This window comes from Lactuca sativa, chromosome 3 (genome assembly GCF_002870075.4).
Source record: "Lactuca sativa cultivar Salinas chromosome 3, Lsat_Salinas_v11, whole genome shotgun sequence".
Taxonomy (NCBI): domain Eukaryota; kingdom Viridiplantae; phylum Streptophyta; class Magnoliopsida; order Asterales; family Asteraceae; genus Lactuca; species Lactuca sativa.
Window position 1 is genome coordinate 249,093,479 of NC_056625.2, and position 18,974 is coordinate 249,112,452.

Sequence of the window (18,974 nt, forward strand, 5' to 3'; positions counted from 1 at the left end):
CTCGTCGAGTCCCAGTGTAAAAATGCAAATACTTATATTTAAAATACATACCGGGAACCGGGCGTTACATTTCTCCTTATCAAAAGTTGCATGGTAAGTTACCAGATTACCCTTCTCTAAGGACTTTTGGATGTTTGGTGTTTGTTTCTACTCTAATATGTCATAGACAGAAATTTCAACCAAGGGCACGTACATCAGTTTTTATTGGTTATCCTATGGGTATGAAGGCATATAAGTTGTTGGATTTAGAAATTAAACATATATACATTTCCAGGGATGTTATTTTTCATGAAGACATTTAGCCTTTTCAACATTCCACAAGTCAATCAAATTATAATCCTTTAATTATTCACACTTTACCAACATCTGTTGCACCAATTGTTGATCCATCCATTCAACCATCTCAAAATTCAGAAAATGACCAAAATAACCTTCCTGATGAACCTCCTCCGGTTTCTCAAAATCAAAGGCCCACATGAAATAGAGCACCTCCTTCATATCTTTGTGACTACCATTGTAACCTTTTACAATCAAAAACATCTTCTAATTTTATTAAATACCCACTTTTTGATGTTCTTTCTTATGATAAGTTGTCTAAGGCTTATCAAAAATATGTCTGTGCCCTTTCCACACAAATAGAACCCACAAGTTATAAAGAAGTTGCACAATTTCCCGAATGGATTCAAGCCATGAATGATGAATTACAAGCTTTGGAAATGAATATCACTTGGCAAGTTGTTACTTTACCAAAAGACAAAAACCTTTGGGATGTAAATGGGTTTTTAAGATCAAAAGGAAAGTAGATGGTTCTATAGAAAGACCCAAGGAAAGATTAGTCTTTGATATGTGCATAATTGGTTCATATTAAGTATACATTTTTATTCATTTATTAGCTAAATTATTGCATTTTATGGACAAAAGGTACTTAAAAGTGTTTGAATTATATTTTCAGTCCAAAGATGAAGCTCGGAAGCAGAAGGAAGCAGGAGAAACAGTTGAGAGATCTAGAATGGAATAAAGAAGAAAAGCACTAAAAATGGCATTGACTCGGCGAGTCAGATCGACTACTCGGCGAGTCCAATCGAAGAATCGAGAAGATAATGACTCGGGATCCCAGAGAGTTATCACAATACGGGGAATGTGAGAGGGACTCGACGAGTCACCACCTGACTCGACGAGTCGATTCGTATATATAAAGATAACTCCTCAGGACGATTGAAAAGAGTTCTGGGACGATTCAGCAGTACTTAGCTACGATTGAGAAGCCAGAAAAACCCTAGAAGACGACGAAGGAAGCTAGAATTCAATCCCGGAGAGTAATTGAGGCAAAATTTCATCATTCCACTATTTCTTTTGTTTTATCATTATGGTTATGCAACTTGACTTTGTTTGTTTGCTGTTATTTACTTCAATTATGAGCTAAAATCTTTAGACTTCTGTTTGGGGATACTAAGTTGACAATATGGTTTGATTGATTGGTAGGATTAATTCCAAGTTGGTGAATTTTTGTTATTTTAGCTTGCTAAAGAACCTTGTGTGTGAATAATAATTAATTTTCTGTTAATAGGAAGATAATTGATAAGCATGAACATCTATTGATTATTACCCTCATATACTATGTGATCACTATGCTATATGTCTAGGATTAATGAATATGAAACTAGAATTAATAAGGAAATTGAGTAAATTCATGTGCAAGCTTGTAAGATGACCATCAAACAAGAAGTTAATTAACAGAATAAATTAGTTAACTATTGCAAGTCTAACTTAACCCGAATAATTAATCTGGTGAATTTAATTAAATTAGACAATTGGCCACTGTTTAAATTAGTTTATTTGCTAAGGATTAGGGTAGTGAATACGAATCTAATCACTTGAATCGGTAACCAACGAAAGAATTAATCAATTGCACTATTACCTTGAAATCAACCATAGAGTTAACCAAGTTGAACTAAACAGAAGTTCCTTTCCAATTATTGAATCTAGTTAAGTCGTTATTTTCTAGTCTTAAATTAGTAATAGTTAGTAAGTTTCTAGTCTTGTAAAACTAGAGAAAACCCCTACTTCTTAATTAACTTAGATAAAATTAGTTTTTAATTTTAATTTGTCGTTCCCTGTGATCGATACCCTGCTTATTTAACTATACCACAATTGATAGGTTCACTACCTTTTGTGTGTCATTTGATAATTAAAAGTAGGTTTAAAACTAAGTGAGTTTACACACATCAAGTTTTTGGCGCCGTTGCCGGGGAACGGTTCTAAAATTAATATTAAATTCTAGTTTAATCGATCCTTTGTGTGGGATTTATCTGACACAAAGTTATTTACAAAGTAATTCAGTAAGTAGAATTAGTTTCAATAAAATTCTGTTTTTAGGATAACTAGAAAATTTTTCAGTTTTTGCCTTGAACTCGCCGAGTGCACTCGTGCCGACTCGGCGAGTACATCGCTATTTCAGCTTTATTTTTTATTTCGTTTTTGTTCTTTTTTACGTGTTTTTTTCTTTTCTTTTGTTTGTTTACAGTTATTTCATGACCAGAGGATCTGATACACCTCTGATCCCTCCTTTGGAAGACCCGGAATCCGCACTAAGAAGGAGCAAAGGAAAAGCCGTTGGAGAAACCACATCTTCAAAGAACTCACCACTCAAAAATTTAAAGTCCGTCTTCAGCAAGAAGAAGAGCAGCAAATCAGGAGCATCCAGTGCCTCGTTGACAGTTGAAGAACCAATTCAAGAAGATATCGAGTACGAGACCGAGGAAGAAGAAGAGCATACTTACAAGCACGAAACCGATTCCGAAGAAGAGTTAGCTATCACAATGGCTAACATTGATAAAGTCCCCATGGGGGAATGGAAGAAAAGGATGCGTGATGACACCGGGATGGGACTTGTGCAACCCGCAATTCCCGCGACCGCTAGTTTCGAACTAAAAGGCCATATTCTCGCCCAACTCAAAGAGATTCCTTTTTACGGGAAGGATAACGAAGACGCTTACAAGCACTTGGACGAAGTAAATGAAGTGGCCGATTACTTCAACGTACCGAATGTTCCACGCGAGACCCAGCTTCTTCGCATGCTTCCTGTCACATTTAAAGGAGCTGCAAAAGATTGGTTAAAGTCACTTCCTCCCGGATCGGTCACCACATGGGCCAAGATGAAAGAAGAGTTCATAGACCATTTCTGCCCGCCCTCCAAGATAGCCAAGCTAAAGAAAGCCATTTCCAACTTCGAGCAACAACCCGGAGAACCTCTTTATGAAGCTTGGGAAAGATACAAGAGCCTACTTAGAAATTGCCCACACCATGACCTTAATAGCCAACAAGAGGTCTCCATCTTCTATGATGGAGTCAATGTCACCACAAGGCAATTGCTTGATTCTCAAGGCCCGCTCACAAAGAAGGCGCCCCCGGTAATCAAAGAATTAATTGAAGAATTCTCTAAGCACTCTAGAGAATACCACAATCCGAGAAACGAAGTAAGTCGTGAGGTAGTGAACGCGGCAAATGATAGCATGGCGGCGGTGATAGCTAAGCTTGATAGTCTAGATCGAAGAATGACAAAAATGGATCAAACAATCCAAGCTATTAGGGTAGGATGCGAGAATTGTAGAGGGCCCCATCTCACAAAGGATTGTGATTTGGATGAGAATGGAAATAAGAAAGCTCAAGTCTTCTATTCAAGTGGTGATCGATATGATGAAAATTGGCGAAAACCTAAGAAGGAATGGCTACCATACGAAGAGTATAAGAAGGAAAAAGAGGAGAAATACAAGCAGAAGGATAGGGGACTATACCAAAAGGAAGAACCGGTAGAAAAGAAAGCCGATTTAGAAGAGTTATTCACTAGATTCATGGCCGCATCCGAAAAAAGACACAATGATCACGATGCTGCCATACACGAGACCAGAAACATGCTTAGGAATCAGCAAGCGTCAATTCTCAACATTGAGAAACAGCTGGGCCAGCTTGCGCATCAAGTGAATGATAGAAGACCGGGTCAACTTCCGAGTAACACCGAACCCAATCCAAGAATGGAGAATGTAAGTGTAATAACCTCCAGCAGTGAAGAAACATTTATAGAAGCACTGAGAATCTCCAAGAAAAAGGCAGAAAAGGTAGAAGAATCGGACCCAGCAAAACCCGATCCGACTCGCCGAGTCACTCCACTGGACTCGACGAGTCCATGCGTAAAGGAGAAAACTGTCAGTTCTTTGAAGCCTTATAATCCTCCTCTGCCATACCCAATCAAAGCCATGCCTGCAGAAAAAGTAGAAGCATACAGAACCTTCATGAAGCATGTTAACGCTTTACAAGTTAATGTGCCATTTGTTGAAACAATGCTCCAAACACCTAAGTACTTCAACTTGCTTAAGGGCCTTTTTGCTGCTAGGAAAGATTTGGCTGAAGTCGCGGAAGTATTGATGAGTGAGCTACCTGAAAAGAAGGGTGATCCGGGAAATATTGTGATTCCGTGCCAATTTGGTAATGAAGTTTTCACCCGAGCATTAGCTGATTCAGGGGCAAGCATCAATCTGATGCCTTTTTCATTCTTTAAGAAGTTGAATTTACCAGAACCAAGGCCGGTAAACATGAAGATCTATTTGGCGGACAAGACGATAATTCATCCACAAGGCGTTTGTGAGAATCTCCTAATAAAAGTGGACAAGTTTATTTTTCCAGTAGACTTCGTGGTAGTTGATATGGAAGAAGACCTCGGAATTCCAATTATTTTGGGGAGATCATTCTTGAACACCGCGTGTGCTTTAATTGATATATGTGAGTCTACATTGACATTAAGGGTGGGTGATGAGTCTGTAATGTTTAAAGCTATTCTAGAAGCCAAGAAAGAAGAGGAAAAGAATGAAGAAATCTCATTTATCCAATTGGATGATGAGATATTACAAAAAGAGCTTGCACTTATGCTAAAAGAAGATCCAAGCAAGTTTTTGATACACTCTGAAGAAGATGTAGATGTTAACAAGGACTTGGAAGAGTTAGAAAAGCTACTGGAAGGAGCCAACTCAGAAAACACCCAAGAATTGATGGAACCCGATCAGACTCGCCGAGTCACTTTAATGGACTCAACGAGTCCAGTCGAATTTGACAAAAACTTGGCTGACTTAGATCTGTTTCTTACTAGTTTTTCACATACCTTGAATTTAGATATTATTCATGATTCTTTAGAAGAACAAACAGCAGAAGGAGGAATGGGAATGAAAGTTCAAAACGCCGATGTAGCATGTCTTGATACGATTCCGTTTGAAGATGGGTTGAGCACAGGAAAGGATGAAGAGACAAAGGAAAGGAGGGTGGAAGCTGATCAACCATTCACTACTAAACCTAAAGCACGAACCATCATGAAATATGAAGTAATTAAATTTAAAGAGAAGAAGGTGCAAGAGAAGGTGAAAAAGAATGGGGTAAAGCAGAAAAAGAGAAAAAGGGAAGCCCAAGCAGCTGAGGATGATGCTGTGAAAAGGAAAAGAGATGCATTGAAAAGGGCTTACAAGAAGAAGATTCACGCTTACAAGACCAAGTACAAATCACAAAAAGTTAGGCGTACGTTCCCGATGCTCGAAGATGACGAAACGTAGATGGGAAGGAGTCTAGCTAATGACTCCTTAAAAAGAAGCGCTTGGCGGGAGGCAACCCGTTGTTTAGAGTTTGCTTTCTTTTACTTTTTTTTTGAGTTTTGTTTGAAATTTTTCTTTCGTTTTTAGAATTTTAATCTTCCAAATCATCGGACATGTCTGCTTGAGAGTGTGCATAGGTTAAGTGTGGGGTGAAATGATTTTAAATAAATAACAAAAAAATTTGAAAATTATGAATTTTTTTTGCAAAAGACTCACCGAGTCTGAACACGACTCGACGAGTCGGTATTATTTACAGAAAAAAAAAATTTTGAAATTACTTTTACAACCGGTAACTAGGGTTTTAACCCTAAGAATCAGTTTCTTTTCACACACACACTCGCCGTGCGCCTCTCTCTCAACTCTCTCTCAAGCATTCATCTTTGTTCTTCAAGTTTTCTTCAAATTTCTCAAGTATCATCTCAAAAGATAACAAATTTCTTCTTGTTTTCTGTTAAGAACATGATTATAAGGCCATCTATGGTAGAAATTGCATGAAAAAACCTGTTTTTGAAAAGCAGTAATTTTCTAGGGTTTTGATTTTTCACGAATTATGTTGTTTTGAATGTTTATTCTGGCCTTAATACCTTAATAATATGTGCCTAGACAAAACCCTTGACGAAATTTCCAGGTTTCATGGTCTAATTTTCATCGACCCGCCGACTGACTCGTGCAGATCGTGCGACTCGCGGTGTCAGGCGTGGACTCGACAAGTCGAGTCGGGAAACATATGCATGATGTTTTTTTTAATTATACTCTGTGTTTTCTGGGTTTTGTGTATTTGTTTTGCAGATAAGATGTTCAGAAGGGGGCAAAGTTCCAGTGGCCACCAAGGGGATTTTCCGTGGTTAAACTTCCCACAAATCGAGTCCGCTTCAACATTGCGGAAGTGGAAGAAGAAGCTTGCTGACATAAAGAAGAAAGAGATCTATGTGCCCAACCGGATAAATTGGGATTGGTTGCAGAGTGTTCGCTATGAGGAGGAGTTAGCTCCTTATCTCTTGAAGGAGTTTCACCATGAAGGCGAAACAATGGTTTGTGACGGGTGGAGCCGGGTCTTCCGTATTCAAGAGCCGGTTTATTTGGAGCTGTGTTTGGAGTTCTTCTCCACGGTATCTTTCACCGGGCAAGTGGATGCTTATCACCCGTCAAGATTTAGTTTTTGTCTTGGGGGAGAATTTCATCAATGCTCTATGGTGGATCTTGCCTGTCGATTAGGGGTCTATGATCAGCCCTTGGTCTCAACACCCATCTTTCGGGCCTTTTTGGCACAAACCAATATGGTGTTTCCCAAAGGAGTTACGAGTACGGGCTGGTGGAATACAATTGGAAACAAGGTTTATATTCCGAAGTCGGCACAGGAAGGGAGCATTCGATCCCCAATACACCGCCTCATTCATCGTCTCATTTCATCCACCATCAATCAGCGAAAGGATGATGACAAGGTTTCTCACCTTGATGTTTTCTATTTATGGAGCATTATTACACCCGGCGTTTTTTGCAACATTCCTTGGTGTCTAGCTTCATATCTCTCGGAGGGTGCGATCAAGGATCGCAAAACTTCTAGAATCAATGGTGGGATGTTTGTCACCCGGTTAGCCAACTCATTCGGGTTGATGAGCCGCGGTGCATGGAACTTCATGACGATGATCCCTACACCTCCATTCAATCCAATTCTTTTCCGGAGAGCGAGGATTATTGAAGATTATGGTGGTGGCCATTATGTCATCCCGAATGATGATCCGGTTGTTGGTCCCGAAGCACCGGGGAGGAGGGTTCGTTCGAGGAGAGAGCAGGATGTTGAGGATGAGCCGCCGGTGATTCCGGTCGATAACGACGAAGTACCAATGTATTGGTACAATATGGAGATGAGGCGACTACAAGATCAAATGGCGCGAGGCTTGAATTTTAGCAACCAATCTCATATCCAACTTTTTGACCACTTTAACATTCCGCACATCGATGGTGGTAACTTTCCATATATTCCATCATGGGAAGAGGTGATAAGTGCAAGAAGAAGTGGTGCGGGAGGAAGTGGAGCAGGGCTAGATGATGATGATGAGGAGGATTGATTTCTTTGCATTTTTTATTGAACTATTTTCAATCTTTTTATTTTTCTGTTTGTTTTTATTTGGTTTGTTTAATCTTTTTAAAACTTGCTTTTAATGTTTAATTGGTGTTTGATGCTTTGACAATTTTTCAGAATTGAATTAGGAGTGCTAGCTTCAAAAAGGGTTTCGAGTTATAGAATCAAAGTGAGAAAGCGAGTCAAGAAAGAGGAGCGTTAGAGTTAAAGTATTGAGTCCGGTCCTTAGAGATGTTGGCAAGGGGGTCTAGAAGTGAATAGAAAGTATAGAGATTTTATTGGAAGCTGGATCAGATGCAGAATGCTATTATTTTCATTCAGTGACCAACTCGTCGAGTGCACTGAGCTGACTCGACGAGTCGCCCTTAATTCTCACAAATCCGAAGACTTCCCGAAGTAACTCGACGAGTCTGGTATATACTCGACGAGTCGTTTGGTTGCTCAGCCCGAGGGATGCAATATGTTTAGCAGCCTAAACTTGAAATGTATCCAGGAAGATTGTTATCATTAGCCAATAAAGGTTGAGATTGAGCGCCCCTGCTTAAGCATGTAGGATTTTGAGTGAAAAAGTGAGGTACATGTTAAAAAAAAGAGAATTACAAGAGAAATTGTATGAATTTTGGAGCAAATAAAGTGAAGATCAAAAGATCAAAATTCCAAGAAATCCAAAAAGTTGAAGATACCCGAAAATCAAACAATAAAGGTGGTGAATTCGAAGAGATCAAAGATCAAATTACCAAAGGAAGTGAAGAATTCCAAAAGAGCTCCATAGTGGTATCGAAAAGTTGTAATTCTAGATTATGTATGCTTGGGTTGCTCAATTAAAAACATCTTGAGGGTAAGAGGTTTTCTGCGGATGGATTCGGAGGGTTGCATAAAATGAGCCTAGTTCGGGATGAGTGGGCGAGTGTTTATGAGGATTGTGAGCCTAGTTCCACACAAATAGAACCCACAAGTTATAAAGAAGTTGCACAATTTCCCGAATGGATTCAAGCCATGAATGATGAATTACAAGCTTTGGAAATGAATATCACTTGGCAAGTTGTTACTTTACCAAAAGACAAAAACCTTTGGGATGTAAATGGGTTTTTAAGATCAAAAGGAAAGTAGATGGTTCTATAGAAAGACCCAAGGAAAGATTAGTCTTTGATATGTGCATAATTGGTTCATATTAAGTATACATTTTTATTCATTTATTAGCTAAATTATTGCATTTTATGGACAAAAGGTACTTAAAAGTGTTTGAATTATATTTTCAGTCCAAAGATGAAGCTCGGAAGCAGAAGGAAGCAGGAGAAACAGTTGAGAGATCAAGAATGGAATAAAGAAGAAAAGCACTAAAAATGGCATTGACTCGGCGAGTCAGATCGACTACTCGGCGAGTCCAATCGAAGAATCGAGAAGATAATGACTCGGGATCCCAGAGAGTTATCACAATACGGGGAATGTGAGAGGGACTCGACGAGTCACCACCTGACTCGACGAGTCGATTCGTATATATAAAGATAACTCCTCAGGACGATTGAAAAGAGTTCTGGGACGATTCAGCAGTACTTAGCTACGATTGAGAAGCCAGAAAAACCCTAGAAGACGACGAAGGAAGCTAGAATTCAATCCCGGAGAGTAATTGAGGCAAAATTTCATCATTCCACTATTTCTTTTGTTTTATCATTATGGTTAAGGAACTTGACTTTGTTTGTTTGCTGTTATTTACTTCAATTATGAGCTAAAATCTTTAGACTTCTGTTTGGGGATACTAAGTTGACAATATGGTTTGATTGATTGGTAGGATTAATTCCAAGTTGGTGAATTTTTGTTATTTTAGCTTGCTAAAGAACCTTGTGTGTGAATAATAATTAATTTTCTGTTAATAGGAAGATAATTGATAAGCATGAACATCTATTGATTATTATCCTCATATACTATGTGATCACTATGCTATATGTCTAGGATTAATGAATATGAAACTAGAATTAATAAGGAAATTGAGTAAATTCATGTGCAAGCTTGTAAGATGACCATCAAACAAGAAGTTAATTAAAAGAATAAATTAGTTAACTATTGCAAGTCTAACTTAACCCGAATAATTAATCTAGTGAATTTAATTAAATTAGACAATTAGCCACTGTTTAAATTAGTTTATTTGCTAAGGATTAGGGTAGTGAATACGAATCTAATCACTTGAATCGGTAACCAACGAAAGAATTAATTCATTGCACTATTACCTTGAAATCAACCATAGAGTTAACCAAGTTGAACTAAACAGAAGTTCCTTTCCAATTATTGAATCTAGTTAAGTCGTTATTTTCTAGTCTTAAATTAGTAATAGTTAGTAAGTTTATAGTCTTGTAAAACTAGAGAAAACCCCTACTTCTTAATTAACTTAGATAAAATTAGTTTTTAATTTTAATTTGTCGTTCCCTGTGATCGATACCCTGCTTATTTAACTATACCACAATTGATAGGTTCACTGCCTTTTGTGTGTCATTTGATAATTAAAAGTAGGTTTAAAACTAAGTGAGTTTACACACATCAGTCTTCAATCAATAAGAAGGTGTTGATTTTCTTGATACCTACTCTCCTATTGCAAAACTAGTTACTGTGAAAATGTTTTTAAGAGTTGCAGCCCAAAAATCATGGCCATTAATACATTTAGATGTAAATAATACATTTTTAAATGGAGATTTGGAGGAGAAAGTCTACATTCAATTGGTTCCAGGTTATGTTCCTAAAACACCTCGGGATTTAAAACTCCACTGACATGTAAATTGGAAAAGTCCCTTTATGGTTTAAGACATGCATCTAGACAATTGTATGCTAAATTCTCGATATTTTTAATCTCAAAAGGTTTTCTTCAATCCAAGGCTAATTTATCATTATTTACAAAAGGAGGAGGTACTGATTTTGTAGCCTTGTTAGTCTATGTGGATGATATAGTGATTACCGGATCTTCTATGAAAGCAATCCAAGAATTAAAGTCTAGTTTAAGTGTTGAATTCAAAGTTAAAGATCTTGGCAATTTGAAACATTTTCTTGGTCTGGAAATTGCATGAAATCAAGATGGTATGGTTATTTTCCAAAGACAATATGTTCTTGATTTATGACAAGATGCAAGGATGTTAGTTGCAAAACCCATCTCCTACCCAATGGATCCTAGACATAAATTTTTAGACTTTGAAGGAGAACTTTTGGAAGATCCTTCACAATACATAAGACTTATTGGACGATTGTTGTATCTTACAATAACACGACCTGGCATTGCATATGTTGTCCACAGGTTAAGTTAAGGACCGTGACATCCACGTAAATCCCATTCTCAAGCTGCTCCTCATTTGCTTCGTTTTTTGAAAAAATCCAGGACAAGTGTAACATCCCGAGATTTGCAGGTATTTTTGAATCCTCTCTTTTATTATTATTTTGTTATTTGTAGTCCCTAGGGTTGGAAGAGTCAAGCCATGAGAATCCCAAGGGCTAAAGTTGCAACTTTTAGAACAAGACGAATACGCTAAGCATACTAGGCGCGCCCTAGTACGTTGGGCGTACACTTGTGTACACTAGGCGTACTCACAACAGATTGAAACCCTAATATTTAGGGTTTGGGTGCTATATAAACGTCCTTATGAGCTCAAAACCCTCCATCATCTCAGCCTCCATAGTTTTGAGCCGTTTTCCCCAAACCCTGACCCTTTTATGGAGTGTGTGAGCTAAAAGTGTGTGTTTTGAGTAGTTGGAGAAGAAGGTGTTGCATCAAGAAGTTGGAGAAGGAAGACAAGCTTGTAGATCTGAGTTTTCTTTGTGCTCTAGAAGCTCCAGGAGGTAAAAAGCTCCAACCTTTATGCTTGTATGATGTAGATCTTGCCATGCTAGCTTTATGAAACAATTTCTTGTCCCAAAAGTCCCAAGTTGGTGCATGTTATGTTTTGAACGAAAAAGTTGTCCTTTCATACCCTAGAAAAGGTCCTAAGTGATAAAAATGATGTCCCAATGGCTGAACGTGTCTCATGCATGTAGTAGAAAGGTCTTAATGGGATAATACCATGGATTAAGAACTTTTTGGACGTCCAAAGTCTTAAATTTCAAGACGTTATGGTTCTAAGGCACATTTGGTCGATGGATCTGGAGTTTGGGCTTAAGTGCTTAAGCCATTAAGCACTTATTAGGGTTTTGGTAAAACTTACATACGCCCTGCGTAATTTCTGTACGCCCAGCATACTGAGCCAACCACCCCAATGGTGGTTAACACAAAGCGGAGTACGCCCAGCGTACCAGAGGAGTATGCCCCCACATACGCCCTCTGTTGGGCTTTTGGCGATTTGGACTTCGGGATTGGGCTCTTTTTGGAACATTTTGACATGGAACTTGTTGGGCTTTCTGAATAGATTTACTTTGGTCCGGTAGTCGTAATAGATCTTAAAATGAGGGCCGATTAGGGAGTTGGGGCCCAATTGGGAAAATTGGGCCAATGATGGGCCTTATGTAAATGGACTTTTAGATAGTGAATTTGATATTGGGCCTTGGCCCAAATTAGAGAAAAGGAAAAATGGACTATGTGGACCCTCAGTCGGTGGCTGTATGGGAGAGGAAGATAAAGGTGTTGCGCGACTAGGAGATACCTCTGTTAAAGGTACATGTTAAAGGTACAATGGCATCATCAGAAAAGATCCGAGTGGACTTGGGAGCCAGAGTCTGAGATGCGGGAGCATTATCCGGATCTATTTGGATAGTGAATTTGATATTAGGCATTGGCCCAAATTAGAGAAAATGCAAAATGGACTATGTGGACCCATAGTCAAGATTGATATCCCATGTGTTGACTTAGTATTCGTTATTTTGGATAGTTCGGGATTTTCGGTGAGACAGCGATCGGAGACTTTCAGTCGAGTTCAACACTACTTGCAAGGTGAGTTGTCCTCACTATACTAACAGGGTCGAAGGCACCAATGTTGGCCGTTCTTTTCGGATTTATATTCGGGTTTGTTGCATGATGATATGTTTAGTGACATGTTAGGTCGGTATCCTGACATATAGGATAATGCTATGTTAGTGACATGTTAGGTCGGTATCCTGGTATATAGGATGATGCTATGATTAGTGATCTGTTAGATCAGTTTGACTGTTTGTATATGTTAGCATTTGATATTATGTGTTGATTGTGTGATTGGGGATGGATTGAGGCGGACTTGCTTTGTGTTGAAGGCCAATAAACCCAGGGCCAACCGGATAGACTGTAGACCCGGTAAGGGCATACTAGTCAGATCGGAGGCCCGGTGAGCAGTCCGGATAGGCTGAAGGCCTGCGAGGCGGTCCAGACGTGCCGATGGCTCGGAGAGGGTCCAGATAGGCTGATGGCCCTGTGAGGCGGTCCAGTAAAGCTGATGGCTCAATATGCATGTTGTTTGTTTGTTATGATATGATTTTGGATAAAACACGTCAAAGTTGATTGTCATAAATCCTATTTTCCACAAAATGACGAAACGCGTTGAAGTTGATTGTCATTTCATAAGAGACAATCTTGGATAAATCAGTCAAACTCATGCCAATACATACCTCCAATCAATTATCAGACATCTTTACCAAGCCTCTACCTTTTTCGAAGCTGCAACCTATTATATCCAAGATAGCTCTTAAAAACATTTTTATGAATCCATCTTGAGGGGGGATATTGAGACAATAATTATAATTTGGGTTAGAAGTGTCAACTTGTTAAAGTTGAGGATGCAATTAGTAATTATTGTAATAGACAGTTTTCGTATCTTCGTATATTGTTAATTCTCTTTGTATAAATAGAAGGTAGAGATGTAGTAAATGATTAATGAGAAATAATGATTCTTCTCTCAATCTTGTTAGGCAATAACCCGGGAATAAAATAAAATGAAAATATTCGATAATATATCTATGCATTCACACCTTCTTACATGCAGAATAAGATTAAACAAAGCCTACAAAATGACATGAACAATACAACAAAGTTGATCTCAAAGTAATAAAACATAGACATTGCTTGCTATAATGATGATGACATTGCTGAAGCAGACATAAGGTTACTTATTTGTGACAACATGCTCGCCTAATAATTCATTTACAAGCATCTGGCGGGCAGTATCGTCTTTTTACTCATTTCCATTTTGGCTTGAAAAAAGGTAAAATTTAATTAAGTTTTTGTCTTGTGGGAGTTCTTACTGTTTGAGCCCCCTACCCCTTTCCCTGTTTTCCCTGTTCATCAAGACAAAAAAAAATGTAAGAAATTTTGCTTCTTTGTTTTAATCCAATGAGGAGGGCATTTACGTCTTTTGCATAACCAAAGGTTCCGAAACAAGCCTTTGTCCCACAGTTTTTGAAATAAACATTTTCACTTAAAAGAGAAACGTCTCTTTTGCACTTGATGAAGAAACGAGAAAAAGAGGCTTTCCCCTTTTACAAATTTATCCTTTTTATATGTCGAAATTTTCTCAAATATTTTTTAAACAAGATTTATCCAAACGACACTTAAATGAGAAACAGAGAAGAAAAAAATGAGTAATTTACATTTTTGGTCCCTGAGTATAGCTACTTTTTCAATTTTAATACCAAAAAGTTTTAATCTTGCGATTTCAGTCCTTGTAACGTTTTTAGTCCCGGTTCAAGTAAAATGACTATATATTTAGGACGAAAATTGCAAACATCAACTATACTCTTAATACCAAAAATAGTTATTTTACTTTGAACAGAGACCAAAAACAAATAGGGTTAATTTCATAAAAGACCTTATATTTTGTGTTTTTTGCGGATTAAACCTCAACTTTATTTTTTCATGATAAAGACCTTGTGTTTTTTTCATTTTTTTTCCGAAAAAAACCTAAACCTTCTAACTATTTCCAAAAAAAACCCTCAACTTTTTTCAAAAAAAAAACCCTCACATTTTACAAGTTTTTTCGGGAAAAAAGGGAAATCTCCGATAAAGTCCGAATATTTTGGGCCAGTTTACGGTTTAATCCCAACATTTATTTTTTAAACAGATAAGTCCCGATTATTTTATATATTGCCCAAATTAATGAAACATTCTTTATTTTTCTTAAAGAAAATGATAAATTATCGTATAAAATTAGATAATCGGGACTTTTCTGTTCCAAAAATATATGTTGGGATTAAACCGTAAACTGACCCAAAATATTAAGACTTTATCAGAGATTTCCCGGGAAAAAATGACCAAAAGAGTTGGATCGAAAAAAAACGAAAAAAATAAAAATAAAATACAAGAGCTTTTTTAGGAAAAAAATAAAATTAAGGTTTACTCCGGAAAAAACACAAAACATAAGGTCTTTTATGAGATTAACCCAATCAAATAAGTATCAAAACCGCAAGGAAAATCTTTTGGGGATGAAAATTGTATACTCAGGGACCAAAAATGTAATTTACCCAAAGTTGGAGGTAACTAACCGTTACTTGGCAGAGAGAGACGTTTCTTTCCTTGATTACCCAAAGTAGTTGACCTCTCTTTCGGATTGCTGTGTGATCTTGATCTTGATCTTGACTCCATAACTGGAGGCTTACACTTAACAGGAGAAGAACCAAATCCATCAGATTGTGATTGAGATTGAGATTGAGAATGACTGGATTTATCATTTGGAACATCCAAAGCAATTAATTTCTTGTTTTCTTGAACCTTGACTTCATTTTCTCTTGTATTTGTATTATTCATGTCAAGAAACCGATTCTCCCATGGACGAACAGCCATCCATCTTTCCAACCAGTTCCATCCCCAGTTTGTCTTATCCGGTTCAAATCCAGTTACAGCCGTCGCTTGTTGTTGTCTCGATCCTGCTTGCCACTGCATTATTTACAAGGGCATTTCAGTAATTTTACTCAAGAAACAAAATTATATCATTATATTTACCTGGTGAGCAAGAGCATATGCCATGGCTCTCTCACGTTTAGCAGCAGCCTCCTGTCTCTTGATTATCTTTGCTTGGATTTCTTCAACAGATCCAACACTATCACACCATCCTTGCTGTCAAATACAAGCAAACATAATATCACTTTAATGATCCAAAAGATTCAATAAATAATTTGTATTTCTGAAATTCTAACCTCAATTTCACGAACATGAGCCTCATGTTGGAGTTGATGTTGAAGCTTTTGTTGTTCTGATTGGCCTTCTTCCAATGCAATACGAACACGTCTGGCTCTAACACGAGCCTGAACTCTGACTAAAGCTTGCATGCATCGAAGAGTTATTGCAGCTTGTTTTCTCACTGCATGACCCCTCACAAGAGCTTGAAGCCTCACCAATCCTTTTAAAGCTCGTAGGGCCCGCCTAGCCTAAACATATATAAGTACCAGTATATGTGAAAAACTGTAAAGTTATAAAAGTAAAACATAGTGGTGAAATAATTAATTATTACCAAAAAACCACGAAAAGCAGTTTGGATGTGAGTAGCAGCCCACTCTTTTCTCATACGTTGTTCCATTTCAGATGAATTTTGCACTTCAAGTGGAGACTCGGTGTTATCTTGGATTCCACTGCTGTTGCCATCTTCATTGAGTTTATTTAAAAAATTGTCGGTATTTATCTCTGTTGAATTTCTTCTTCGGTGTCGAAACTTTCCGGAATTGCCCTTCTGAAATAGATTGTGCAAATGCAAGTGATGAGATATATGATTCAAATTTTATTCAGCTTCCCACCATATAAGTTTCTTTAGAAACAAGAAATCTAGTTAAAAGAAACATGCATATGATGTAACTAAGCAAAGTGATGAGAATACTAACATGTCCATCTTCTCCAGAACGTTGTGCTTTATCTTGTTTCTTCAAACCAATGAGTGCTTTAATCCATTTTCCAGAAACTCCCATGTTTATACTCACTTCAACTTCACCAACTTCAAATCTAAAAAGGGGAAAGTATTTGAAGAAGTCAGCAATGAACATTAGCAAAGATTTCCATACCAAAATAAGTATGTAACCAGTTTAGAAAATTCCTCAATTTATGATTCTATATTTCAACTTTATAATCTGTTTTAGCTACAAAAATTAGAGGCTAGTCATTGTATACCATTTCACATCTAAATCAACTGCCTGTATTTTCTTCAAATTTATGTACACCCACCATCAGACATAAATTTACATTAAATTTTGCAAAGTCCCAAAACCCTAGCTCATGTTGTACTTCGGTAACAGGTTTTTTCGTGTTCTGTGCAATGCCAATTGTCCTCCTTACTCTAAAATTAACAACAATGTGCTAATTTCTAGAACGTAAACGGATTCACTTAAGATTGCACAAGAAACAAGATACGTTCTCACAGAAAAAGATAAGAAAAACAGATGAGGGGATTATAATGAAAAATCTCCAGTACAGGAAAAAGCCCAAAATTCGATGAAAATAGAGTGAAAGAAAGAGATTCGAGGAAGAACAACTACCTGAAAAAACAGAGCGGCGATCCAAAGATCTAAAAAATGATATAATACACAGTTCTTCAGTCCAACTGGCACTAAATTCCATCACACCGGCAACGAACACCAATCATGGGTTTATCTGGTTGAATGCGGTTACTTGCTTCGGATTGGTGAGGCGAGAGGGTGGATTTGCAGAGGAAGACGATGAAAATTTTTGGGGGTTTCTTCAACTTGTGCATCTAATTGCTTCATTAATTGATTAAGCGACCATTTTGAGGCATGTGAAGCGTGGTTTCAGACATGGCAAGAGTACAGATGCGGTACTCTTTCCTTTTTTTTTTAACCCATGGTAACTGATCAACTAATTCATTTAGTGATATTTTTCACTAATTATTATTAGTAGTGGGTATATATTATGAGAAAAGTACAAAAATAACCAAAAAAAACTAAATATTTTTCAAAATTAGCCAAAAAAATAACAATTACAAAAATAGCCATTCATTTCGCAGATGGGAATGGTCCATCTGTAAATTTATCATTCCATCTGCGAAGATACAAATGCCTAAAGCATAGATGTGCTTTAGACACTTGTACCTTCGCAGATGGACTAGTCCATCTACGATTTTGGGTTCCATCTGCAATTTCCTTTATTTTTTTTTGTATAAAATCGTTTTTTTCTTCCTTTTCACTATTCAACTTACATGAACTCTCTCTTTAGGCAATTTCTCCTATGTTTTTGCTCTGATTTCTTCAAGAAAATGGAGGATTTCTTCAACATTCCCGAAAATATGGTAAGATTCTAACTATTTTTATGCTATATTTAACATTTATTTACTTTATGTTTTGATAAGTTAGTGTAAAAAAAATTCTTGCATGTGATTAATTATATTTGAATGTTTTGTTGGTAAAGTTTGACTGCGATATTGTGTATAAACTATTATAAATTGAAATTTAGCTCAAAAAACAATTTACTAAACGATGTTACAATTATTCATATATTATTTTTGAAAATTTACTCTCTTTGTTTCACTAAAAATAAGTTCAATACTATGGAGCAATGATAAGTTCTTTGTTCTTACATGTGCATATTTTCATGTGTACGAAACCAGCAAGTTGAACGATCCAATGTTTTGGACTCGTTTAACCAATATCTTCAACGCTGAAAACCGAATGACTATAGCAAACGATCGTGTCGAACTAGACATCTTAGAAAGATGGTATGAAATGAAAACGGAAGTTCTATTATTCAACGATCTTTATACCAAAATTGACAACATCCGTTTAAATGTTACTGAGGATGTCATCTTGGAAGCTGCAAAGGAGGAATACAAGTCATTAAGGGCGTGTTCGGCACAGAGCGTTTGAGAGCTTTTAGCTTCCAGCGTTTGACAAAACGCCCCGTTTAAAACAAAAAGTCTCGTTTGGCACTACAAGCTTCTAGCGTTTAGTTTAATCAAAACGCTCCAAATCCAAATGTCATTTCATGTAGCGTTTAACAAAACGCTACAAGCTACAAGCTACCCACTACCAGCTAGTTTGCAGAACACGCCCTAAGTGACGGGTTGGAATTCCAGTTTGAAGCCCCTTGGAATATTTTGAAATATGTTCCGTTTATTTAATATCTTTTTCTATTTAATAGGTGTGTACTATGTTATTTTCATGTATTACATATGTATTAGATGCACCTCCTATGTTTAATTTTAATTAATAAATGCTCGTTGCATTAGTGTTAACGACACTTTAGAATACATTACTAACAACAATTTCATGAACTTACAACATTACAAATATTCCAACTCTACTCCTGAAACTTAAAACATTAAACTAACAACCATTACATGAAACATTAAACTTAAAACATTCGTACAAATAAAATTTAAATAAAAAAC

General features: G+C 37.1%; 1 protein-coding gene and 1 non-coding gene across 2 annotated transcripts; both read right to left on the reverse strand.

The window, feature by feature from the left end:
- Window positions 1–3,203: 3,203 nt before the first annotated feature.
- LOC111895431 (small nucleolar RNA R71) lies at window positions 3,204–3,310 on the reverse strand. Its single transcript, XR_002851565.2, has one exon. It is a non-coding gene; the product is annotated as a small nucleolar RNA R71 (small nucleolar RNA).
- A 10,268-nt stretch (window positions 3,311–13,578) lies between these two features.
- LOC111885016 (protein IQ-DOMAIN 5) lies at window positions 13,579–17,416 on the reverse strand. Its single transcript, XM_023881313.3, has 7 exons — window positions 17,110–17,416; window positions 16,462–16,579; window positions 16,098–16,313; window positions 15,784–16,014; window positions 15,590–15,703; window positions 15,133–15,523; window positions 13,579–13,929 (listed from the first exon to the last, which is right to left on the reverse strand). Exons 2-7 carry the CDS (start codon window positions 16,543–16,545, stop codon window positions 13,868–13,870), a joined length of 1,098 nt encoding a protein of 365 aa, XP_023737081.1. The 5' UTR covers window positions 16,546–16,579; window positions 17,110–17,416; the 3' UTR covers window positions 13,579–13,867.
- Window positions 17,417–18,974: the final 1,558 nt, after the last annotated feature.